The following is a 27,417-nucleotide window of genomic DNA, read 5'->3' on the forward strand; positions in this document are numbered from 1 at the left end:
CTAGTGCAATCCATAGTTGGGTCCATGATTAAATTTAGATCTCCCACCAGCAGGAGGGGCAGACCACTATGTTTATGGCTTAGTTGCTGTATTTTTTGATAAAACTCTGGATCTTGTCTGTTTGGCCCATACACCACTAGTAAGTTCATCTCTAACCCTTAGAGCCATATTTTTACTAACAAGTAGTGTCCTTCGTGATCTCTAGCTAGTAATGTGGCTTTATACGATAGGCCTTTTCTAAATAAAATTACCACTCCTCCCCTCCGGCCTGGCAAGGAACTGGCCAGGACCTCCCCCACCCGCATTCTCTGTAGTTTATGTTCCGCCTCGGAAAGGCGGGTTTCTTGTAGGCAGGCAATGTCTGCGCCATGCCTACGAAGTGCCGTTAATATCTTTGCCCGCTTAATTGGGGACGTTATCCCCCCTACATTCCATGTAATGATTCGTGTAGGCATGTCTGTAGTTTTAAATAAATCATGACTGTGTCTAACTTCCAAAGCCGCTTATGGGAGAAATCTGTTGTCGGTTTCTCTGGCAGGGGCCGCCCGTGAACGCAAGTTTTTATGTACTGCCAATCTGTGTATTCCCTTGCAAATCTAGTACCTGTCACTGGTGAGGTTACTGATGTCTTAATACGCTTCCCTCCCCCCCTCTTCCCCTTTCACCTCCATTGTTCCCTGTGGCCTCCTCCCAGGCCACCCAGCCTACGAAAAAGCGAGAACCATGATCTCTCGCTTTGAGACCCCCACCCCCCAACATCTTATAAGCAACGTTCCCACAGCAAAAATCCCATTAAATCTTTTACTCTTTCACTTACAATCACTTGCAATTTAAATATTCAGGGATCCTCTAGGAGCAGTTTGTCTATCAGTGCTTTCCGGGCTTCTTCTACTGAAGAGTAAGAATGCCAACTGTTTTGCAGAAATAGGCGCAATTTGGCCGGGTATTGCAGCGCAAATTTAATCTTTTTCTCTATTAAAGTCGAGCAAAGGGGGTGAAACTTTTTACGTTGCTCTTGCACGGCCATTGTATAATCCTGGAAAATCAGTATATTTCGGCCCCCATATTTCAGCGAGTTTCTCCGCTCTTTAAAGCCTTGCAAAATCTCAATCTTGTGTTTATAGTTAAGAATTTTCGCCACTACTACCCGTGGTCTGGCATTTGTTTCTGGTCTTTTTCCCACACGGTGGGCACGCTCTATAACCAGGGATCCCGCTGAATCCGTGAGGGCCAGTTCCTTTGCTAGCCAATTTTCCAGCCACGTGCTTAAATTCCGTTCTGGTAGTTGCTCCGGCAGCCCTACTATACGCACATTGTTCCTTCTAGAACGGCCTTCTAAATCTTCAAGTTTTTCCCCTTGTTCTTTTAATTGGCGATATAAACTTTGAATATCTGGGCCGTGTTCCCGAGTCTCGTCTTCAAGAGCTGACATTCTGGCCTCCAGGTCTCCCGTTCTAATTCCCAGGCCGTCTAGCGCCGTCTGATAATGATCTAGTTTTTCATGGAGCTCGGACCACTTTGGCTCCCATGCTTGTTTAGTGGCAGCGGTCAGCTGAATCAATTGTTGTTCCGAAAAGCTTAACGACGTTACCGCCAGAGCTTGTCCGTCCGCCATTTTGCCGTCTTGAGCTCCCGATCTTGTTTTTTCTTTTTTTGTTATTCTTTGCGCCATCTCCGCTGGCGATTTGTTAATATACTTGTCCATAAGCACTTTGCCTTCTGCTAAAACGCGTTTGAAGCCTCTTGCGATTACGAAAATAGATGTTTAAGGAGTGAGGGCCCCGGAGCCAGAGCACCACACGTCTTGCTCAGCTCATAGCGTCACGTGGTCCCCCTAGGGTGTCCCTATAGCCAGACCCTTGAAATGGCATACTGTTTATGATTTATAATAAATTACTACTCTACATATGAAAAGTTATTCTGTTATGCTACACAAGCTGGCATGTTTGAAAATACAATTGAGATTAAATAAAAATGCTACCAACCATAAAGAATGACAGATTGGATGCAGCAGCTCATGGGTTGGTTGGTTTGCTTGCTTTGTTTTGAATGGGAAGGGGAAACAGAGACTGACCTATTGACTTCAACTTTTGACTTCACCCCATCTCCTGTTTTCTCATCCAATCTCCTTGGCAGCAAAAGTGAGTCCCGAAGGCCATCTGCTCTGTGTCCCCAGTGGCTGTGACAAAAAAAAAAAAAAAAAAGGCAAGCGCTGGGCCGCAGCAGCCTTCAGGCATGCGCTGTCATCTCTGCTGGTCCTCTGCCCCTGCTGACGTCAACTTCCAGCTCCAGGGGCTAGTGTAGAACCAATTTCCTGTGGGTTTATTGGAGAAAAGGTGTCCCACCATCTGTGCACAGGGAATTTGTCTTCCGTGTTGATGCTGAGGTGAGATTTAGGAATGGATTGGAGTAATGTTTCTACTTTGGATTGAAGGTAATTTGCAAAGGAATCTGCTGAAAGTTTCACTTCCTCAGGAGTCTGGGTGGGGTGTGTCAGGGAGTTGACTAGTTGGAATAGTTCTCTTGAAATATTTCTGCTGCTATTGATTTTTTGGTTGAAGTATTTTTGTTTTTCTCATCATTTATGTGTATTATCTGTGCTCTCCAGGTGCTCTCCAGGTGCTTTGTCTTTGGTGTACCATGAGTTTGAGGAGGTTCTTGGTTTCTTTCTCTCCTGCAATGGTGCTATGTTTTCAAGTGTGGTTTGTGGCTTGGTTCCAGTTGGATGGATAATTCTTAGGTAAGGTGTCTGGGTCCTGAGTTAGTTTTGGCTCGACATCTTCCCAGAGTTTTATTACATCTGTTTTACTTCTAGTGAGGATTGTTTTACTTTGTGTTTTTCTGTGTTTAATGGGAGTGATGGGGAGTTCAAATTCTTGTAGCACATGATCGGACCAAATGAGGGGAGATGCTTTCCACATTTTTTGAATAGTGTGTAACGACTGTAATAGGATGAAGTTTGCGTCTAGAAGATGCCTGTCCTTATGGGATGGAGTCTTGATAATTAGGTTCAGGTCTAGATCTTTTAGGAAGCCTTATGGATATTTTACCTCTTTATCATCATCGTTTTCTAGGTGCAAGTTCAGGTCAACCACTATCATGGTCGATGGATGCAGTGTTAAAGTTTGGACTATGAAGGATTGTAGGTAGATAAAGTGCTATCAGACTATGGACTGCTGTGGAGGGGTTAGTTTGTATTTTTAGAAGGATGCCTTCTATCCCCTTATGTGTGAGGGAATCGATTATCACAGATACTTCCCCTTCTTTTTTTTTATCGGCTCTATGGATTGAATGGATTAGGTAGTTTGGGGGCAAATTAGTTGCTGAATGACAATGTCTTCCTTCGTTAGCCATTTTTCAGCGATAAAAGTTATTAAAGTTTTTTTCTGCAATGAAGTCTCTGATGTCATAGGTATTTCTTACGGATCTGACATTGAAATATCCTATTGTAATGGGGGCTCTATTAGAAGCAGGATTGGTCTTTCTCTTTGGTTTGAGAATGGTGTATGAGTTGAGGTTTTTATGAGTTGGGTTGTCCCTAGTTATGTAATGGGATATCTTCAGGTTGACCGAGTGTTTATCATTTTTTGATTCTGTGGCATTGGAAATCTGTATGGTGGTCTTCCTCTCCAAGTTGCTATGTGCAAGGTTAGTGCATGGTGGGTTTCTCTCCAGTTGTGATTAGGCAGAACCATGTGAGTAGTATCATGCAGGAACACACATTGTAGGTGGAGGTAGTCTCACTTGGCAACTTACCCTTATATTCAAGAGAGGGCTTGATGTGTGTTGTGGTAGTAGTCTAAGAGAGTGACAAGAATGCCTGAGATAGTTGCTTGCATTGCTCCCAGCAGTGATCTACTTCCTTTCTCTTCCTCGGCCATTCCTCTGTGGCAGTCATGTAGCTGTGCTCTATACCCTGCCCAAGAAGACTGCAGGGCCTGCCTGATTGAGTCAGGGAGCTGGTCCTTTTGCTCTCAGATCTCTGGAGTCGCAGCTGCCTCCAGGGTGGGCTGCGCCGCTCATGAGTCTGACTTCGGGTTGAGCTGCCGATTGAATCATAGTGTCCCACTGGCATGCTGAGCTGCTGGGCTGTATTGTCCATGCGCTCGTCTTCGGGTTGGGCTGTGCTGCCGAGTGGCACCAGGCTGCTCCATCCTCACTACCTCCGGACCAGGCCATGCAGTTTCTCCCGCCGCCGGCAGGCCACCACTCTGTCCTCACCGTGTGGGGGGCCCGCTGAACTGATGAGGTCTCACTCCTCGGTCCTCATGCTGCTCTTGCTGGACCCTGCCTTGCAGGTTCCGGTAGAGGTTGCTGCTGCTTTCTCGGCTTTCTGTCCATTTGGTGAGGCGTGTCTCGGTTGGCCGTAGCCACTGCTTTGCTGCCGTTCAGATGCTCCAAGCCATGGTCCCATGTGCTTCCAAATTTGGGCAGCTCAGGTAGGACTTCCAGGATGTGGGCATCTTGCACTGTGGCCATTATTATAGAAAAACATTGAACAATACTGGATAAAGGAGAGAGCCTTGTGGTACTCCACACAGATTACGCCAATTAAAAGATAAATCCAGTTGCAATTTAACCCTATACGATCTACTGGACAAGAAGCCTCTAAACCAACTTAAAACATTCCCCATAATTCCCAAACCCTTAAGATTTCTTAAAAGGAGAGTATGGTCCACTAATTCAAAGGCTGAAGATAAGTCAAATTGGAGTAACAGTGCATGTTTCCCTTTGCTCAACAGTGTTCGAACATGATCTAAAAAAGCACAACACCATTTTCATACTAAAGGCACAAAATCCAGATTGGGAAACAGGATGTTGTGCAGGTCACGTTATTGAACAAGCTGTAGTGTCACTATACCTTCCAGTGGAGTGGAGGAGTAACCTAGTTGTTAGTGCAGTGGACTTTGATCCTGGGGAACTGGGTTCAATTCCCACTGCAACTCCTTGTGACTCTGGGCAAGTCACTTAACCCTCCATTACACCAGGTACAAATAAGTACCTGTATATACTATGTAAACCGCTTTGAATGTAGTTGCAAAAAAAACAAAGAAAGGCGGTATATCAAGTCCCATTCATTTTGTAAAAAATGGAATTGAGGCCACACTGGACACTAAATGTTTAGGTTGGTTGAAATAATAATAATTTCACCCAAAACTCAGGAAATTTTCCAAAAAACAACTGGGACTCCAGCCATGAGTATAAATTAGCACAAAACACTGATGGAGCCATTTTGATTAAGTAGGGAGGACAATTGTCCGATATACAATGAGAAGAGACATATTTCTGAAATGGATTGGAGAAAAACAAACCAATGAGTAATGTCAGTCTTTCCAAACTCTGTTAACAGGAGTGTCTTCCCTTAGGGATGAATTTGCAATGAAATCAGGGTCATTATCAATGGAAGTTTAAAAAAAAAAAAAAGTCTTAGCTTATGCACCTTCTCCTGAAAATATGTAGTTAGTTGCTTCACTGAAGGAAATCCCTCTTTCACAAAACCCAGAGAACCTGGAGGCTTAACAAATGAGTTAATTGAGAACAGTTTCATGTTAAGATTAGTCTTTTCCAGTCGGTCTAGAGTAATAGCTGGCAACATGCCAATTAACCCTGGATTGATCAGATTTCATATTTACAACGCTTACACTCAGGTTTTCTACATTCACGCTTCAATTTCAATCACTCTGGAGAAAACCATGTATCACTCTTCCATTATTTCTTTGTTTTAAAACAAAAGGGAGGGCTATTTTGTCCAAAATACCAAGACTGATTTTAGGCTAGTCACATACTGGATCTAAGTCCCTATTAACTGGCAGCTTTAATCTCACATCATCTCAGAATGTACTGTGATCAATTCTACCTCTAACAGTATAATGATATAACTGCGAATTAAAAACTTTTTAAAAATTGAGACCAGTTGATTGTAGATGAATCACTATCGTTCTTCTACAATGTTTGCCCAAATGAATTAAGCACTTGGAAAGCATTGAATAATTTTTTACAGAACGAGTTTTACTCCAACAATTGCCTGATCTACATCAAAGTTTTCGTAGTAAACAGTATATGAAAATGTAATGGAACAACAAAATGTCAAAAAAGTCTCGTATTCCAGTTTAAAAGTCTTACTTCAGCAAGGCCCAGTACTGTTAAAAGTGCTTCAAGCAGCTACTTTTGCGTTTGTGACCGGTCATATTTTCCTGTTGCAAAAACCAGCAGTAGTCCCACATCATGTTGGGATTCCAGCGGCCTTGTAATTTTTTTTTGTTACATTTCTACCCCGCGCTTTCCCACTCATGGCAGTCTCAATGCGGCTTACATATTGTATACAGTTACTTATTTGTACCTGGGGCAATGGAGGGTCAAGTGACTTGCCCAGAGTCACAAGGAGCTGCCTGTGCCTGAAGTGGGAATCGAACTCAGTTCCTCAGTAATCTGTTCTCCATTGTAGAAATATCTTTATGGAACCTCTCTCCATGTTCGTCACTTACGTGTCCCAAATTGGGTGGGAAAAAGTCAAGATGGGAATGTAAGAAATGCATTTTCAATGACATTTGGCAGCCAAGTTGTTCATATGCTTTAAGCATGTTGTCTACCAGTTCAGCATAGTTTTCAGCTCGTCTGTTCCCAAGGAAGTTCTGCACTACTAGCACAAATGTATCCCAAGCATTAATATTATAAGTGAATAGACTTTGCATGTATAACTTAAAATCTAGACATGTCAGGCAAATTCTGAGTTCATATTTGGAATTGGTGGGTTCAATTTAGTATAAATCACATGTTTTTCTCTCAGTAGCAAAATCATTGTTGCGTTGTGTTATTACTGAAAGAAATCAAATCAATTTGATGACCTTTACTATGAGTTGGAAAAGGAAGAGGTATTAAGTCTTCTAAATGCACATTAATATCGCCCAATAGTAAACTATAAGAATTTAGCAATAGGACAAATTCGCAAAACTGAGGTTATATCTTAGACCACTTATTGGGAGGACAATAACACAGCATACAAGTCAGAGAATCTAATAAAGAAGAATCTTTAAGATGACATGCAAAAATCTCTCTAAATCAGAAGTGATAGGAGTCAATAAGAGTAACATCAAATATATCCTTATAAATAAGGGCAATGCTGCCTCCTCTTTCCATTCCGAGATAAGGAAAAAATCTTGTAACCTAAAGGGCAAAGCTCCTTGATTCGGGGATCATCTTCTGAAAGCAACCAGGTTTTGGTTAGCATGGAAGGGAAATGGGACTTGATATACCGCCTTTCTGAGGTTTTTGCAACTACATTCAATGTGGTTTACATATATTCAGGTACTTATTTTGTACCAGGGGCAATGGAGGGTTAAGTGACTTGCCCAGAGTCACAAGGAGCTGCAGTGGGAATCGAACTCAGTTCCCCAGGATCAAAGTCCACTGCACTAACCACTAGGCTACTCCTCCACATCCCAGCTGATGTTTCTCAAGCCAATACTTAAAAGTAATTTATTGCCAACTGATTTAATATTAATATAGTAACAAGGGATGGGAATAGAGGAGGAGTTAAAAACTTGCTGACATTGTATAAATTCAAGAAAAAGTAACCCTCGAACATTAGGCCCAGAAAAGGACTTTTTATACTGTTTGAAATGTCTATAATGAAAGGTACACTGTAAAACTTCAATTGAATGAGGTAAAACTTGGGTGCAATCAATTAAATTACTAGAAGATAAACCCTGATTAGACAAAATCAAGCAGGATAAAGAGCATAGCTATGTGCTAGGTTAAATGACATTGGGCAAGAATGAGTGCCAGCTGCAAAGCCAAAATTTTGACACCATATTGAGCTAAAGGAATTAAAAATGAGAAACTCTTAACACTACTACCAAAACACCTATAGTACTTATACTACACCATTCTCAGCTTCTTCCTCAGGTGCTGCACAGACGAATGCCTTTGGCGACGTGCTGGGTGGTAGCGTATTGCTAGGTGCTGCAGTAAAAAAGAAAAAAAGAAACCATACCTTCAGCGTCTGATGTCACTGATATGTGGGTGGAGCTTGCTCTTACACCCAGGCACAGCATCCCCAATGAGGACTGGTAGGGATGGAAAGCTATGGGTGGAGCTTACTCCCACACTTTGCTAACATGGTAGTAAGACAGGCTTCTAAGTAGCTTTCTTCAGAAGTTGCAGCAGACAGATGAATCGGTTCTAGTGCCGTGGTTTAAAAAAAAACCTGTGGTGTCTGTCACTGATACATGGGCAGAGCTTGCTCCCAGTCCCCAAAACAGCGTCCATGATGGAAACAGCTAGTGATGGAAAGCTATGGATGGAGCTTGCGCCCACACCCCACTAAGAAGGGTAGTGAGATTTCCAGGCTTCCAAGTTGCTTTCTTGGGACATTACATCTATTGCGCTATTTGATTCCATTGGAATTGTAAAAAAAAAAAAATATTTGAAAGATGTGTTGCTGTATCGACAAACGCAGAAGTGTGTGGTAGAATTATATTTTAAAAGATTCCAAATAAGTGAATTTTGAAGAAGGTGCTGTGGATACAACTCCTACTTTGGATATATCACAATTTTTAGAATCTTAAGATGTTATTGAATCACATGTTGCTTACTTTTCAGCGTCAGAAAGCTTATTATTCTTAAACTTTACTTTGCTGAGAAAAATGTACCTTTTTGTGGACAAAGATTGTTTTCTCCGAGGACAAGCCGGCTGCTTGTTCTCACTATGGGTGACGTCCACGGCAGCCCCAGGATTGGAAGATCTTCCTAGCAACAGAAGTTGGCTAGCTCTCGCGAGACCGCATGCATCGTGCATGCGCGACTGTCTTCCCGCCTGCTACAGCGTGCTCCTCAGTCTCTCTTTTTTTCCGCGGTCAGAACGGACGTGTATCGCTCGTTTGCGGCCCCAGAGAGCCCCCCGTTGCGTTCTTCGCTGCAGTTTAGCGACTTTTCGGCTTGTTCTTCGATTACTCCTCTCGTGTGTTTAAAAAAAAAAAAAAAAAAAGTTGTTTTCCGGTACTTCTCAAAGTTTGTTCCAGGTAAGTTTCCTTTTTTTCCGTGTGCGGCCTGTTCCGCCACCCGTCCGGGTCTTTTCCCCTTTTTTGGTGCCTTTTTTCGGCATCTCGCCGGTGTGATTTTTCCACTCATGTCCTCGAAGCCTGCCAGTGGCTTCAAGAAGTGCACGCGGTGCCACCGGATGATCTCGCTAACTGATAGACACGTATCGTGTCTTCAGTGTCTCGGGGCTGGTCATCGCCCGGACTCCTGTACGTTGTGCCTCCAGCTTAAAAAGAGGACCCAGGCGGTGAGATTGGCTCAGTGGAACGTTCTGTTTGGAGCCTCGTCTGGTCTTTCCACGTCGTCGAAAGCCAGCGGTACCGAGGTCATCGCCGATGTCGCCGTCGGAGGGAGCATCGACGTCTGGAGTACAGGTGATGGCTGTGCAGAGATCCCACGCTGGTAGCAGTGAGCCATCGAGTGGGTCTCCACCTGCCTCGAGGGCTCCTGCTGTGCAGGGCCCCCGGAACCGACCATCCTCGGACCCGGCCCCAAGGAGACGTCTGGATTCGACGTCGTCCTCTTCGGTACCGGGAGGTACTGATGCTGTTCGCGCGAAGGCGAAGAAGCACCATCATCGGTCACCTTCCCGCCACGGTACCGAGAGCTCCGGGACACTGAGGGATTCGGTACCCGTGAAGCATCAACGCCGGGAGGACCGCTCGCCCTCCATACAAGAGGTGTCGAAGCGCTCTGCTCCGGACAGCCCGCTCAGCTCGTCGCCGGTACCGGCCCCACTGTCTTCCTCGACAGCCACTCTGGATGAGCGCCTCAAGGCCATCCTTCCAGGTATCCTGGAAAGGCTGCTGTGTTCTGCTCCGGTATCGCCGGTGCCTGCGCTGGCGGTACCGTCGAGTCATGCGGCAGTTGGCTCTCCGCCCTTGATGCAGACTGCAACACCGGTACCGCTTGCGGTATCGGCGCCTGCTGCCACCCAGGAGGACTCCCCGCCGACGTCGCTGGAGGAAGCTTTGTCGCCGCCGGCACGGGAGTCGTCTTCTCGACACCGCCGTAGGGGACCGGGTTCCTCGGCGTCGAGACGGGCTCGGCTTCGGACTGAAGTTCATGAACTTGTGTCCGATACCAATGGTGAGGCCTTGTGGGAGGCGGAGGAGGACACCAGGTATTTTTCTGATGAGGAGTCTTGATGTCTCCCTTCCGATCCCACCCCTTCGCCAGAGAGAAAGCTTTCTCCCCCTGAGTCTGTCTTTCTCTTCCTTTGTCTGGGAAATGTCTACGACCATTCCCTTCCCAGTGGTTACTGAGGATGAGCCCAGGGCTGAGATATTCGAGGTCCTGGACTATCCTTCGCCACCTAAGTGGTCGTCCACTGTTCCCCTTTATAATGTCCTGAAGCAGACACTGATGGCGAACTGGGGAAAACCGTTAAGTAACCCCCACATTCCCAAAAAGATTGAGTCCCAGTATCGAGTCCATGGGGACCCAGAGTTGAGGACCCAGTTGCCTCATGACTGGAGTTGTGGACTCAGCTCTCAAGAAAGCCAAGAGTAGTAGAGATTACGCCTCAGTGCCCCCGGGCTGTGAATCTAAGACTCTGGACTCTTTTGGGAGGAAGGCCTACCATTCTGCTATGCTCGTGTCCAAGATTCAATCCTACCAGCTCTACACGAGCATCCACATGCGGAACAATGTGCGGCAACTGGTGGACTTGGTCGATAAACTCCCATTGGAGCAGGCCAAGCCTTTTCAGGAGGTGGTCAGGCAGCTGAAGGCCTGTAGGAAATTCCTGTCCAGGGGTGTCTACGACACTTTTGATGTAGCGTCCAGGGTCGCTGTTCAGGGTATAGTGATGCGCAGACTCTCATGGCTGCGTGCCTCTGACCTGGAGAATAGAGTCCAGCAGCGGATTGCGGTTGCTCCTTGCCGGGGGGAATAACATTTTTGGCGAGTGCGTCGAACAGGTGGAAGAACAGCTCCACCAGCGGACACCGCATTTGACAAGCTCTCCCACCGGACACCTTCAGCATCTACCTCATCAGGTAGATGTTTTTATGGGGGGAGGAGGAATGTTCTCTATGCTTCTAATAGGCATAGGTACAATCCAACTTCCCGCCAGCCTGCTCAGGCTAAGCCCCAGCGCGCTCGTTCACGTCAACAGCGTGCGCCTCATGCCCCTGCAGCTCCCCAGCAAAAGCAAGAGACGGGCTTTTGACTGGCTCCAGGCGAGCATAGCCGAGATAAGTGTCCATGCTGGACGACTTGCCAGTCTGAGGGAGGTTAAAGTTTTTTCACCAAAGGTGGCCTCGTATAACCTCCGACCGGTGGGTTCTCCAAATAGTCCGGCTAGGATACGCCCTCAATTTGATCTCAAAACCTCCAAGTTGTCCTCCGGGAGGTCAGTCTTTCAGCTTCCAGCACAAGCTTGTACTTGCAGAGGAACTCCGCCCTTCTCAGCGCCAATGCGGTCAAGTCTGTGCCACTGGGGCAAGAAGGGCTGAAATTCTATTCCAGGTACTTTCTTGTGGAAAAGAAAATGGGGGATGCGTCCCATCCTAGTCCTAAGGGCCCTGAACAGATACCTGGTTCGAGAAAAGTTCAGGATGCTTTCCCTGGGCACCCTTCTTCCCATGATTCAGAAAAATGATTGGCTATGCTCTCTGGACTTAAAGGATGCTTATACTCACATCCCCATACTGCCAGCTAACAGACAGTATCTTCGATTCCGTCTGGGAACACAGCATTTTCAGTACTGTGTGCTACCCTTTGGTCTCGCCTCTGCACCCAGGGTGATCACGAAATGCCTGGCTGTAGTGGCAGCATCTCTACGCAGACTGGGAGTGCATGTGTTCCCTTATCTCGACGATTGGCTGGTAAAGAACACCTCGAAGGCAGGAGCTCTACAGTCCATGCAGGTGACTATTCAACTCCTGGAGCTACTGGGGTTTGTGATAAATTATCCAAAGCCCCACCTTCTTCCAGTTCAAAGACTAGAATTCATAGGAGCTCTGCTGGACTCCCAGACGGCTCGTGCCTACCTCCCTGAGGCCAGGACGGACAATCTTTTGTCCCTGGTCTCCTGGGTACAAGCGTCTCAGTGGATCACAGCTCGGCAGATGTTGAGATTGCTCGGCCACATGGCCTCCACAGTCCACGTGACTCCCATGGCCCGTCTTCACATGAGATCTGCTCAATGGACTCTAGCTTCCCAGTGGTATCAAGCTGCGGGAGAACTAGAAGACGTGATCCAGCTGTCCACAGTTTTTCTCAGATCCCTGCATTGGTGGACGAGTCACTCCAATTTGGCCTTGGGACATCCCTTTCAAATTCCTAGCCGCAAAAAGTGCTGACTACGGATGCGTCTCTCCCGGGGTGGGGAGCTCATGTCGATGGGCTTCTCACCCAGGGATGTTGGTCCCTCCAGAAGGCAGGTTTTCAGATCAACCTCCTGGAGTTACGAGCGGTCTGGAACGCACTAAAGGCTTTCAGAGATCGGCTATCCAACCAAATTATCCAAATTCAGACAGACAATCAGGTTGCCATGTATTACATCAACAAACAAGGGGGCACAGGATCTCGCCCCCTGTGTCAGGAAGTCGTCGGGATGTGGCTTTGGGCTCGCTGTCATAGCATGTTTCTCCAAGCCATGTACCTGACAGGCGTAAACAACAGTCTGGCCGACAGGTTGAGCAGGATAATGCAACCTCACGAGTGGTCTCTCATTTCGAGAGTAGTTCGCAAGATCTTTCAAGCGTGGGGCACCCCCTTGGTAGATCTTTTTGCCACTCAGACCAATCACAAGGTCCCTCAGTTCTGTTCCAGACTTCAGGCCCACGGCAGACTAGCAATGCCTCTTTCCTGCATTGGGGGAAGGGCCTCCTGTACGCGTATCCTCCCATACCCTTGGTAAGGAAGACTTTGCTGAAACTCAAGCAGGATCGTGGAACCATGATTCTGATCACACTCTTTTGGCTGTGTCAGATCTGGTTCCCTCTTCTTCTGGAGTTGTCCTCCAAAGAACCGTGGAGATTGGAGTGTTTTCCAACCCTCATAACTCAGAATGAGGGGGTGCTTCTGCATCCCAGCCTCCAGTCCCTGGCTCTCACAGCTTGGATGTTGAGAGCGTAGACTTTGCCTCCTTAGGCCTTTCTGAGGGTGTCTCCAGAGTCTTGCTTGCTTCCAGGAAAGATTCCACGGAGAGGTGTTATGCTTCCTAGTGGAAGAGGTTTGCCATATGGTGTGACAGCCAGGCCCTAGATCCTCATTCTTGTCCTGCACAGACCCTGCTTGAATACCTTCTGCACTTGTCTGAGGCTGTCTTAAGACCAACTCTGTAAGAGTTCATCTTAGCGCAATTAGTGTTTTTCATTACCGTGTAGAGGGTAAGCCTATCTCGGGACAGCCTTTAGTTGTTCGATTCATGAGAGGTTTGCTTTTGTCAAAGCCCCCTGTCAAACCTCCCACAGTGTCATGGGATCTCAATGTCGTTCTCACCCAGCAGATGAAACCTCCTTTTGAGCCACTGAATTCTTGCCATCTGAAGTACTTGACCTGGAAGGTCATTTTCTTGGTGGCAGTCACTTCAGCTCGTAGAGTCAGTGAGCTTCAAGCATTAGTAGCTCATGCTCCTTATACCAAATTTCATCATAACAGAGTAGTCCTCCGCACTGACCCTAAGTTCTTGCCAAAGGTAGTGTCGGAGTTCCATCTTAACCAGTCAATTGTCTTGCCAACATTCTTTCCCCGGCCTCATACCTGCCCTGCTGAACGTCAGTTGCACACATTGGATTGCAAGTGAGCATTGGCCTTCTATGTGGAGCGGACACAGCCCCACAGACAGTCCGCCCAATTGTTTGTTTCTTTCGACCCTAATAGAAGGGGAGTGGCTGTTGGGAAATGCACCATCTCAAATTGGCTAGCAGATTGCATTTCCTTCACTTACGCCCAAGGTGGGCTGACTCTTGAGGGCCATGTCACGGCTCATACTGTTCAAGCCATGGCGGCGTCAGTGGCCCACTTGAAGTCAGCCACTATTGAAGAGATTTGCAAGGCTGCGACGTGGTCATCTGTCCACACATTCACATCTCATTACTGCCTACAGCTTACAGTCGGTACTGCAGAATCTGTTTGGAGTTTAGAATGCAACTCCACCCCCTAGGCCCATTTTTATTCAGTTCCAGGCTGCACTCTCAGTTAGTTGTATAAGTTTAGGTCAATCTCCGTTATGACCTCGCCATTGCGAGGTCCAATTGACCAGTGTTTGTTGTTTTGAGTGAGCCTGGGGGCTAGGGATACCCCATCAGTGAGAATAGGCAGCTTGCTTGTCCTCTGAGAAAGCGAGGTTACTAACCTGTAGCAGGTATTGTCCAAGGACAGCAGGCTGATTGTTCTCACATACCCGCCCTCCTCCCCTTTGGAGTTGTGTCTTCCCTTGTCTTTGCTTTATACTGGACTGAGGAGCACGCTGTAGCGGGCGGGAAGACGGTCGTGCATGAGGATCTCGCGGGATCTAGCAAACTTCTGTTGCCAGGAAGATCTTCCGATCCTGGGGCTGCCATGGACGTCACCCATCAGTGAGAGCAATCAGCCTGCTGTCCTCGGAGAATACCTGCTACGACCTGCTACGGGTTAGTAACCTCGCTTTCCCTGATTTCCCCCAGTTATGTAGCAATGTATTTATTCTTTTTCTTTTATGTTTTTTTCTAGAAGGTTGAATGAATGATCGGAGTTATTTTATTAAAGGTTTGATTTTTTTTCCCCCCCCCCTGCTATTTGAGCCTTAGCTACAGATTGGGCTGGTGTATCCCTTAATGTTGTGGACTGGTGAATTCTTAAATGTGTTAACAGTTCAGTCATAGTAGGTGTTCTAGCAGTGGGCTTGGTCCTGAAAAAGTGGGTACCTGCCAACATTGAGCAGGTTATAGTGTGACTGGATGTACTGTCATTTTCTGTGTTTTCCTTACAGGTACGCAGCTTGGAAAATCTGAAAGACTTTGGAGAATGTGTAATCTCCCTGCAGGCAAGTGTAATTAAGAAGTTTCTGCAGGGATTTATGGCCCCCAAGCAAAAGAAGAAAAAACCACAGTCTGATGACTCTATGGCCAAAGCTGAAGACGTAGATGAGGAGAAGAAGATAGCAGAGGAAGCAAAGGTATTGGTCACTGGTTTCCTGTGTTCCTTCTGCAGCATTGGGGGGGGGGGGGGGGGGGGGGTTGTTGTTGGAGGAGAGTATGGTCCAGAGTCTTATTGCGTTTTTCATTTAATCATGACCTACAGCATTGCCGTGCCTCATTTCTGTGCCTTTTGCAATAAAAGTTCCATTATCTAGCACGTAACTATGTTCCAGTAACTGTGTTCCAGGCAGTACTGTGAGCAAAGGGGAGGGGTTGGATTAAGAAGCAAAATTACTTTGTTTTGCTTTGCGAATTCCTACATTTATTTATTTATTTATTTATTTATTTATTTATTTGCTACTTTTGTATCCTACATTTTCCCACCTATTTGTAGGCTCAATGTGGCTTACATAGTGCCGGAAAGCTCTTTGCAGACTCCGGAGTAAACAGATACAAGGTGATGTTGTGGTAGGATAAGGTTCATGTGGTAGGACCACAGAAAGGCACATAAAGATCATTCCCTATCCTTTCTGTTCCTGCCCACTACTGCCTGTGATGGTAGAGAAAAAGCAGAAGGTACTTGGATGACTGGAGTAGTTGATTAATCATACCACTTATTTCCCTTGATTAGAGGGTAATGGGACTGTTTCTGTTTGTTTCTTCCATATTCTGTTAGTATATGGAAGCATCACCCATGAATGACAACTCAGTTGCACATACTACCCGTATCACTTGTGCAACACTGCACCCCATTTTTTTCTTCAGATCAGGCTGTAGCTGCAAGCTATAATTGGACCCTCTTTAGAGTAGTCCAAATACTTCAAGGACAAGCATGATACCGAGGTACTTACGAATGGGTGATACTGATGGAGCCCAACACAGGAAAGCTTTTCCAGCTTAGATGCATCTAAAAGCTATGGAGAATGCTAACACATGCTCACCACTTTCCTCCTGCCACTGTTGGTATGGGGACTGCCTTGGTTTTCATCTTTCTGCAGAACTGGTCAGACCATCACTGTAGCTCCCTTTCAAGATGTGATCTTATTAAAACGTTTCTTTTAAATCCTGCCATATTGTATGGGTTCCCAGGGTTCTCGTAGTGCCTTTCTTCTACTGGATCTGCTTTTCTCCAAGCAGCCCTTTGGGTTAACCACTTTGGAGGCCCAGGCAGCCATCTGCAGTGGCTCTGTGCCTCGGGCAGTACTCTGCTGGCTTAAGCAGCTCCCAGTCTCCTCTAAAACAGCTCAGAGTCTGGCATATTTCTTGCTGATATGCTCTACAGTCTGATTTACATGTGCTTGAGCTTGGTGGCTTTGGGAATGGTTGCAAGATGCCTGCTCTGGCTTTGGCTTCAGCATTAGACCATGGATTTAGCTTCCAAGACCAGCCGCAGTAAGCTGCCTCTCCAGAGTTGTTAGATGAGGACCTGGAGAAGCTAGTCAAAATCCTAGGGGGACCTAAAGCCCCAGCATTTGCCATAGGACAAGTCTCAAGGGGTGTAAGGTCAGCGAGAGGCAGGAACTGGGCTCAAGAAAGGAACTATTTTTGTTTCTTCCAAAAGTCAGCTGCCCCCCCGCAGCTGACTTTTGGTACTTGAGCACCGAAGTCCAGATGTCGGCACTTTTGGGGAGTGAGGTATTCTCCTGAAAGAGGTGGCTCTTCTAACCCTAAAAGCTCCTAGTAAAGCCCAGCAGGTCCCTCCTGGGCCATTATAGGTGGGTGGTCAACTCACACTACTCACCTGTGAGTGGACCCTCGTATGCTTGGACCAACTAATCCAGCAGTTCGTTCACTATAGTTACACCTTAGTTTGCTGAGCCCATTTCTGACATGTTCATGTGTCACATGATAGAAGAAAACAAACCCTGAGTCATTTGGTTCTCTTAGGAATGGTGGACCCAATTCTCTACCCCCCCCCCCCCCCCCCCCCCCCCCCGCAACAAATGGGAATCAGTTTCTTTCTTTTCTCCTCTCCCTTCCGGGAAGCAGTTCCTCAAGCAATATTCCTCAGGAAGGAAAGATCCTTTCAGCCCATCCTAGATATCAAAGGTGTAAATTTATTTTTATTTTTTTACTTTTGTTACATTTGTACCCCGCGCTTTCCCACTCATGGCAGGCTCAATGCGGCTTACACGGGGCAATGGAGGGTTAAGTGACTTGCCCAGAGTCACAAGGAGCTGCCTGTGCCTGAAGTGGGAATCAAACTCAGTTCCTCAGTTCCCCAGGACCAAATTCCACCACCCTAACCACTAGGCCACTCCTCCACTCTGCCTTCTTGTGGGTTCAACACTTTCACATGGAGACACTGCACTCAGTGATAACTTCCCTTTACGTTGCTGAGCTATATTTGTACATTCAGGTAGGGGCACGTACAGTTCCTTCAGTTTTGTGTACTTGGCAAACATTCTCAATTCTGGGCTCTACTGATCACCCTCGTCACTGCTTATGACATTCTGAAAGGGCATGGATCTTAAGGCATCGAAGCAACGTGACAAGGGTGGTGGCTCTAACCTGAAGAATGCTAGGCTGTATATATAGAGAGATATGTATCCAGTAGGTGTTAATGCCTTTTATGAGTCATTGGTGTGAGGCCTCATTTGGAGTATTGTGTTCGATTTTGAAGAAGCACCAAGGTAACAAAAGGTAACGGAAACTCAATAAATGTCCCAAACTCAATTTAAACTAAACTAGAGAGTGAGGAAAAACTTCTGTTGATCTGGCACCATAAGGAAATGGTGGGGGGAAAGACTGCAGATGACTGTGGTACCTTTTTGGATGTCAATCAAAACCAAGGCATCCAAACCACAGTTCACAGCTTTTATCATTTTTTTTTTTTGTTACATTTGTACCCCGTGATTTCCCACTCCTGGCAGGCTCAATGCGGCTTACATGGGGCAATGGAGGGTTAAGTGACTTGCCCAGAGTCACAAGGAGCTGCCTGTGCCTGAAGTGGGAATCGAACTCAGTTCCTCAGTTCCCCAGGACCAAAGTCCACCACCCTAACCACTAGGCCACTCCTCCACTCCACTCATTGGTCATAAAAGCCTCCAACCATACCTGTGAATTATTTTTTCATATATACACCATTTCAGTGCAAAACAATTTATGGTGCGACCAAATTTCATCTAAAAAATGCGGTAACAATAAAGTAGCCCCATGTAAAGGGGAAACAAAAAGTTGAACTTAGCTTGATTGACATTCTCCAGCAGTAGAATCCTGGTCCGAACAGGATCCTGTTTCACCAAGCGGCTTACTCAGGGGACTGAATACTGCGGTACAATCTTCTATGTTGCTGCCCATTCAACTGAACCATGATGGCAACTAGTCGCAGCATGTCTACAAGGACTGGGAGTGTATATGTTTCCTTACCTGGATGATTGGCTGGTCAAGAGCACATCTCAGGAAGGAGCCACAGAGTCAGTGTGTATGACTATATTCAGGTGTTGGAGCTACTGGCATTTGTCATCAATTACCCCAAGTTCCACTTACACCCAGTTCATCAATTGGAGTACATAGGAGCCCTTCTAGATACAGAGCAGACTCCGGCCTTCCTTTCTCATGCAAGAGCAGATACTTTAGTAACGCTTGCTTCTCAGGTCTGCAGTAGCCAGCAGGTTTCAGCTCAGCAAATGTTTAGACTGATGGGCCATATGGCCTCCACCGTGCATATCACTCCCATGGTACAACTTGACTTGAGTGGCCTAGTGGACCTTAGCTTTCCAGTGGTCTCAGGCAACACGGAACCTAACAGATGCTATTCGCATACCACCTGAACTAGTGCATGCCCTTCTCTGATGGACAATTCGGTCCAATTTAATTCTGGGACTTCCATTCCAAATTCCACCACTTTGGAAGGTGTTGGCAATGGATGCATTCAACCTGGGTTGGGAAACTCATGTAGATGGGCTTCACACTCGGGCCAGTAGTCCGCTCAAGAGGTTCAGTTCCACATCAATCTCGGGGCTATTTGGTACGCTCTAAAATTCTGGAGGAGGACTTTGGCTGCCGAGGGTATATGTGGGAACGAAGTGGATATTGTGCCATTCACGGAAGAAAGCATTTATAAACAGCGTGAGAATCTGAAAGTGAACAAAGCTATGTGGCCGGATGGGATTCATCCCAGGATACTGAGGGAGCTTAGAGAATTGCTGGTGGGACCTCTCAAGGATTTATTAAATAGATATTTAGAGACGGGGAAGTTCTTTGGGACTGGAGACGAGCTGATGTGGTCCCTCTTCACAAAAGCGGAGATAGGAAAAAGTGGGAAACTACAGACCGGTAAGCCTTACGTCAGTGGTAGGAAAAATAATGGAGTTGCTGCTGAAAGAAAGGATAGTTAAGTTTCTATAAGCCAACGGGTTACAGGATCCAAGGCAACATGGCTTTACCAAAGGAAAATTCTGCCAAACGAATCTTACTGACTTCTTTGGGTGACCAAAGAACTGGATGAAGGACATTTGCTAGATGTAATCTACTTGGATTTTAGCAAAGCCTTTGATATGGTCCCTCACAGAAGACTTATGAATTAGTTGAGAGGGCTGAACTTAGGACCCAAAGAAGTGAACTGGTTAGGTTACTAGTTGACCGACAGGCGGCAGAGGGTGGTGGTAAATGGAATTGGCTCTGATGAAAGGAAGGTGAGTAGTGGAGTGCCTCAGGGGTCTGTGCTGGGGCCAATTCTGTTTAATATATTTGTGAGACATTACTGAAGGAATGGAAGCAAAAGTTTGCTTTTTTGCAGGTGACACGAAGATAGCCAATAGAGTGGATACCCTGGAGGGAGTAGAAACCATATTAAAGGATCTCCAAATGTTAGAAGAATGGTTAAGGGTCTAGCAGTTAAAATTTAATTCTATTCATATAGAGGTAAAAAATCTATAATCAGAGTACAAACTAAATAGAACCCTTTGTTCAAAGTACTCAAACAACAATATATATAATAATCTTAACATTTATTACTCATCATGTGCCTTTACATCCAAATTTGCTCGGAACTCACTTCAACTGTCACTCAATTGTACTCCGGAGACTCACACACCCCTTTCACCAATCATTTAAATCATAGTACCCCTACAGGTCAATATGTTAATCAAATAGAGTATAGCTGATTGCACAATACAGCGATAAAATAAAATATCTCTGGACTTGATGAATCTTATCACACATATGTCCATATAATTATTATAATGTTCTTTCCAAACTCTCTGATGACCAGTATAAGAATTCAAAAGATTAACTTGATACTGCTTATCGCAGGGTAGAGATTGGTAAGCTCGTCTCAGGAGAGACCTTGGGGTGATGGTATCTGAGGATCTCAAGGTGATTAAACAATGCGACAAGGCGGTGGCCGTGGCCAGAAGGATGCTAGGCTGCATAGAGAGGAATATAACCAGCAGAAGAAAGGAGGTGTTGATGCCCATCTACAAGTCATTGATGAGGCCCCACTTGGATTATTGTGTTCAGTTTTGGAGGCCGTATCTTACTAAGGATATAAAAAGACTTGAAGCGGTTTTAAAGAAAAGCGACTAAAACTGTATGGGATTTGCGTTGCATGACATACGAAGAGAGATTTACTTACCTGAACAAGTATACCCTGGAGGAAAGGAGAAACAGGGGTGATATAGTAACATAGTAGCATAGTAGATGACGGCAGAAAAAGACCTGCACGGTCCATCCAGTCTGCCCAACGGGATAAACTCATATGTGCTAGTTTTTTGTGTATACCTTACCTTGATTTGTACCTGTCTTTTTCAGGGCACAGACCGTATAAGTCCGCCCAGTACTATCCCCGCCTTCCAACCACCAGCCCCGCCTCCCACCACCGGCTCTGGCACAGACCGTATAAGTCTACCCAGCACTATCCCCGCCTCCCAACCACCAGCCCTGGCACAGACCGTATAAGTCTGCCCAGCACTAGCCCCACCTCCCAACCGTCTCTGCCACCCATTCAAGTCTATTTGATAGACTTTCAAATATTTGAAAGGTATTAATCTACAAACCTTTTCCAGGGATGGGAAGGTGGTACAACTAGAGGAAATGAATTAAGGTTGAAAGGGGGCAGACTCGAGAATGTCAGGAAGTATTTTTGCACAGAGGATGGTAAATACCTGGAGTTCCTTCCCATGGGAGGTGGTGGAGATGAAATGGTAACGGAACTCAAAAATTTGTGGGATAAACACAAAGGAATCCTGTTTAGAAAGAATTGATCCAAAGAAGCTTAGCAGAGATAAGGAAACAACACCAGTAATTGGGAAGGAAAGCTAGTACTGGTCGAACTTTTACGTTCTGTGTTCTGATTGTAGCTGGACAGATTCAGCTTCAGAAGTTGGAGAACAAGGACAGTGCTGAGCAGACTTCTTTGGACTATGCCCCGAAAATGGCAAGGGCAAATCAAAACAGAGTATACATGTGAAGAATCACATACCATAGATAATGAGTTTATCTTGTTCGGCAGATTTATATGGACCGTAAAGTCTTTATCTGCCATCATCTACTATGTTACTATGTCAGATTGATTTAATGTCGGAGTGCCATTAATAGAAGAGTACCTGAGAAATCTCTGGTTGAGCATTTTATAGCAATCAATCCATAAATTTGAAAACTATACATTTTTTGTAATACAGAAACCAAAGCTCCTATGGAAAAGTGGTGATATTGATAATCTTTTAAGACTGAACGTCTGATTTTTTTTTAAATTTGAAACTGCCCTGATGGACTTGATAAATAACTAGATCTCGTGACCAAAAGAATAGGTTGGACCGCTAGATGACCGAGGAGTAAAAGGGGCAAACAGGGAAGACAAAACCGTAGCGGAGAGATTAAATGAATTCTTTGCTTCGGTCTTCACCGAGGAAGATTTGGGTGGGATACCGGTGCCAGAAATGGTATTCGAAGCTAGCGAGTCGGAGAAACTTAATGAATTCTCTGTAAACCTGGAGGATGTAATGGGGCAGTTCTACAAACTGAAGAGTAGCAAATCTCCTGGACCGGATGGTATTCATCCCAGAGTACTGATAGAACTGAAAAATGAACTTGTGAAATTATTGTTAGTAATATGCAATTTATCCTTAAAATCGAGCGTGGTACTGAAAGATTGGAGGGTGGCCAATGTAACGCTGATTTTTAAAAAAGGTTCCAGAGGAGATCCAGGAAATTATAGACCGGTGAGTCTGACGTCGGTGCCGGGCAAAACAAAATTACAGAGTATATTCAAAAGCATGGATTAATGTAAGTCAACATGGATTTTAGTGAAGGGAAATCTTGCCTCACCAATCTACTACATTTCTTTGAAGGGGTGAACAAACGTGGATAAAGGGGAGCCGGTTGATATTGTGTATCTGGATTTTCAGAAGGCATTTGACAAAGTACCTCATGAAAGACTCCAGAGGAAATTGGAGAGTCATGGGATAGGAGGTAGTGTTCTATTGTGGATTAAAAACTGGTTAAAAGATTGAAAACAGAGAGTAGGGTTAAATGGTCAGTATTCTCAATGGAGAAGGGTGGTTAGTGGGGTTCCCCAGGGGTCTGTGCTGGTACAACTGCTTTTTAACATATTTATAAATGACCTAGAGATGGGAGTAACTAGTGAGGTAATTAAATTTGCTGATGACACAAAGTTATTCAAAGTCGTTAAATCACGGGAGGATTGTGAAAAATTAAAAGAGGACCTTTCAGGAGACTGGGCGTCTAAATGGCAGATGATGATTAATGTGAGCAAGTGCAAAGTGATGCATGTGGGAAAGAGGAACCTGAATTTATAGCTACGTCATTCAAGGTTCCACGTTAGGAGTCACGGACCAAGAAAGGGATCTAGGTGTTGTCGTTGATACGTTGAAACCTTCTGCTCAGTATGCTGCTGCAGCTAAGAAACAAATAGAATGCTAGGTATTATTAAGAAAGGAATGGAAAACAAAAATGAGGACCTTCTAATTCCTTTGTATTGGTCCACGGTGCGACCGCACCTCAAATATTGTGTTCAGTTCTGGTCACCGCATCTCAAAAAAGATATAGTGGAATTAGAAAAGGTACAGAGAAGGGTGACGAAAATGATAAAGGGGATGGGATGACTTCTCATGAGGAAAGGCTGAAGTAGCTAGGGCTCTTCTGCTTGGGGAAAAGACGGCTGAGGGGAGATATGATAGAGGTTTATAAAATGCTGAGTGGAGTGGAACGGGTAAACGTGAATCATTTGTTTACTGTTTCCAAAAATACTAGGACTAGGGGGCATGCGATGAAGCTACAAAGTAGTACATTTTTAAAATAAATCGGAGAAAATGTTTCTTGACTCAACATGTAATTAATGTCTGGAATTCATTGCCAGAGAATGTGGTAAAGGCGGTTAGCTCAGTGGGGTTTAAAAAAGGTTTGGACAGCTTATTTTTGGGATAAGCAGCATAAAATATATTTAACTTTTTTGAAATCTTGTCAGGTATTTGTGAACTGGATTGGCCACTGTTGGAAACAGGATGCTGGGCTTGATGGACTTTTGGTCTGTTCCAGTGTGCAATACTTATGTACTCTGTGCTGTTAGACCTTATTTCAGTAGTCTTACTTCATTTCACAGCCTCATTCTATCCTTGGTGATTACCAAACTTGACTATTATAATTCTGTGTATTCTGGCATTTCTCAAGCATCACTTAAGGTGGTCCAAGACATAAAAAATACCACAATATGTTTTCTCTGTCATGCTAAAAAGCTTGACCGGGTCTCACCACTCCTGAAAGATCATCATTGGTTAGGTAGGTTTTGAGTGCAGTACAAGATCCTTCTCTTAATGTTTAAAACCCTACAACTTCGGCACCCCCACTTTCCTTGCTACCTTAACCTTTCGTACATCCGTCAACAGATCTTCTTGTTGCAAGTTAGTTCTACCAGGCCCTAGAGAATATACTTCAAGGTCCATACAATTATCCATAAGATCATATCAGGAGAATCCCCCATATGAACAACCTGATTGACCTCCCAATTAGAAATAGAACAATTCATCGCGAACATACCTCAATCTACACCTCCCAAACTGCAAAGGTGTCAAGTACAAAACATACTATGCATCCAGTTTCTCCTTTCTGGGTAGTCAACTTTGGAATGCTCTCCCAAGACCCATCCGAGCTATTAATAACTATTTACCTTTCAGGAAAATGTTAAAGTCCCATTTTTTCAAGCAAGTTTACCCTAATGGACCAGCTTAATTCCACCAGATCACCTACGATACTCCTGCTAAGACGTCGACGTTTACTCTGACCCCAATGTTATACTCAATCCCTCATCTTCTTCCCTCCATCCTTTACCATTTCCCTCCCATTCTCCTTCCCTTTCACCTATCATATCCTTGTCTACCTTCCCTGTTCTAGTTCATTACGTTCTTTTCACATGTCCTTTGTAATGCCTTTCTAATGTAAGTAGTTATGATCATCACAATTTATAATACTGTTCCTACATTTCCTTGTTTTTACTGTATTCTTTACCATGTAAGATGCTTTCTTTTACTATGTAAGCTGCACTGGACCTGCTGTATGTGGGAAAGAGTGGGGTACAAATGTAATAAATAGATTTGAACAAGAACAGACTAGAAGGTGTGTATTCTTCTGTACTGCACCGGCTTTGTAGAATTTTATTTATTTATTGCATTTGTATCCCACGTTTTCCCACCTCTTTGCAGGCTCAATGTGGCTTACAATACATTCATGGATAGTGGAAATGAGAAGAGGGTAGACATTTGATGTTACAGAAGGATTTGGGTTGTATGGTAATAGAATACATAATAGTGAAAACAGAAGGCATTAATTTACATTCAGGGTATATGTAGGAGTTTCACATGACTTGGTCTTTGTGATAGGTCTTGTCGAAGAGATGGGTCTTTAGTAGTTTCCGGAAGTTGGTCAGTTCATAGACCGCTTTCAGCTTGCGTGGCAATACGTTCCAGAACTGTGCGCTCGTATAAGAAAATGTTGATGCGTGCATTAATTTGTACTTTAGACCTTTACAATTGGGGAAATGAAGATTAAGGAATGTGCGAGAAGATTTTATAGCATTCCTGGATGGTAGGTCTATCAAGTCTGACATATAGGCTGGGGCATCGCCATGGATGATCTTATGTACTAGGGTACATATTTTGAACGTGATGCATTCCTTGAGTGGGAGCCAGTGTAGCTTCTCTCGTAGGGGTTTTGCACTCTCGTATTTTGATTTTCCAAATATGAGTCTGGCTGCTGTGTTCTGGGCTGTTTGGAGTTTTTTGAGTATTTGCTCTTTGCATCCAGCGTAGAGTGAGTTGCAATAGTCTAGATGACTGAGTACTAATGATTGTACCAGATTACGGAAGATGGTCCTCGGGAAGAATGGTCTTACTCTTTTTAATTTCCATATTGATTGGAACATCTTTTTCGCTGTGTTTTTTGCGTGATTCTCAAGTGTTAGGTGCCGATCAATGGTAACACCAAGAATTTTCAAGGTCTCTGAGACGGGTAGGTTTAATTTTGGTGTGTTGATGATGGTGAACTTGCTCGTGTTGTGTTGATATGTAAGTACTAGGCATTGGGTTTTTTCTTCGTTGAGTTTTAACTGAAAGGTATCTGCCCAGGAGTGCATGATGTGTAGGCTTTGGTTGATGTCATTGGAAATTTCTTTTAGGTCTTGATTGAATGGGATGTAGATCGTTACATCATCGGCGTAAATGTATGGGTTGAGGTTTTGGTTAGATAGTAGTTTGGCCAGAGGTGTCATCATTAGGTTGAATATGGTCGGTGAGAGGGGAGATCCCTGTGGAACTCCACATTCAGGTGTCCATGCGGCTGATGTAATTGAATTTGATGTCACTCGATATGAGCGTGTGGTTAGGAATCCTTTAAACCAATTAAGAACATTGCCTCCAATGCCAAAGTATTCAAGGATAGGATTCCATGATCAACCATGTCGAGGGCGCTTGACGTCGAATTGTAGAAGTAATATATTCTTGCCGGTTGCAATCGTTTGTTTGAATTTCGTCATGAGCGTAACTAATACTGTTTCAGTACTGTGATTAGAACGAAATCCTGACTGGGAGTCGTGCAGTATTGAGAATTTGTTTAGATATTCTGTGAGTTGTTTTGTTACCATTCCTTCTGTTGTTTTGGTTAAGGGAATGGATGCAACTGGTCTATAGTTGGTTAATTCACTTGCATTTTTCTTTGCATCTTTGGGTATGGGGGTGAGTAGAATGTTTCCTTTCTCCTTTGGGAAGAGTCCATTTTGTAGCATAAAATTCACGTGTTTCGTTAGATCTGTTATGAAGTGTTGGGGGGGCCGATTTCATAAGGTTATTTGGGCATATATCTAGTTTGCAATGAGATTTGGCAAATCTTTTAAGCGTTTGGGAGATAAGATCTTCCGACAGTATCTCAAACTCGTTCCAAATCCTATCTGCTGGGTATACTCCAGGGTTTGGGTCTAGGCAGTCTAGGAGTGTAGCGTATTCAATGGGGCTGGCAGGTATTTTGAGTCGTAGTTGTACTATTTTCTCTTTGAAGTAGTTTGTGAGGTTTTCAGCCCCTGGTGTGTCTGTACTGTTGTTCGTAACTGGTGTGGTGTTTAGTAGTTTATTCACGAGTTGGAAACGTTTGTGTGTGTCCTTGTAATTTGGTCCAATTTCAGTTTTGTAATATAGTCTTTTGGTTTGTCTTATGGTGTATTTATATTTTCTTCAGAGTTGTTTCCATTCATTAAGTGTGGGATCGTCTTTCTTTTTATTCCATGTAAGTATTCACTTTCAGCATGGTAGAGCCCTCATTATGCATGTGTCACCTGGTGAGACCCCGCCACTCTGCATAGGAGGACCATGTTTTAAGAAATCTCACCATTCCCCCTCGTCTCAGGGCTGTAAGTTTGTCCATTAGGCAGCAATAGTCCACTTTAGCCAGTACTTGATCCACGGTGGGTATCTCCTGTTGTTTCCAATGTTTTGCAATTAGAATCCTGGCTGCTGTTACAATATAGGCTAAGAGACTGTGACGAGAGCCACAGCCCCCTTTTGGTGGTATGTTCAGCAAACACAAGCCAGGGTTGAACCCTAGCTCAGGGCCCAACCCCCCCCCCCCCCCCCCCCCTGTAGTCCGTTCTGCAAATCCTTCCAGAACTCCTGTATCACTGGACAGTCCCACCACACATGCCAGAATGTGCCCTCTGCCCCACACTTACGCCAACAAGCTGCCGAGCCATTTTTAAAGATGCGGGCCAGCCAGCTAGGGGTCAAGTACCACTGATATAGCATCTTATATCCATTTTCCAACAGAGGAGTGGCCACTGAAAATGCCAGTAATCGTTTAAACACCC

General features: G+C 44.9%; 1 protein-coding gene across 1 annotated transcript in view; it reads left to right on the top strand.

Annotated features, from left to right (window-relative positions):
* BAZ1B (bromodomain adjacent to zinc finger domain 1B) overlaps positions 1–27,417 on the top strand; it is a 428,988-nt gene that overhangs the window by 274,434 nt on the left and 127,137 nt on the right. Inside the window, exon 12 of the mRNA XM_030186030.1 lies at positions 14,963–15,148. Coding sequence (XP_030041890.1) covers positions 14,963–15,148 — 186 coding nt within the window. The remainder of the gene's footprint in view (positions 1–14,962; positions 15,149–27,417) is intronic.

The sequence above is a fragment of the Microcaecilia unicolor genome, chromosome 13, assembly GCF_901765095.1.
Source record: "Microcaecilia unicolor chromosome 13, aMicUni1.1, whole genome shotgun sequence".
Lineage (NCBI taxonomy): Eukaryota > Metazoa > Chordata > Amphibia > Gymnophiona > Siphonopidae > Microcaecilia > Microcaecilia unicolor.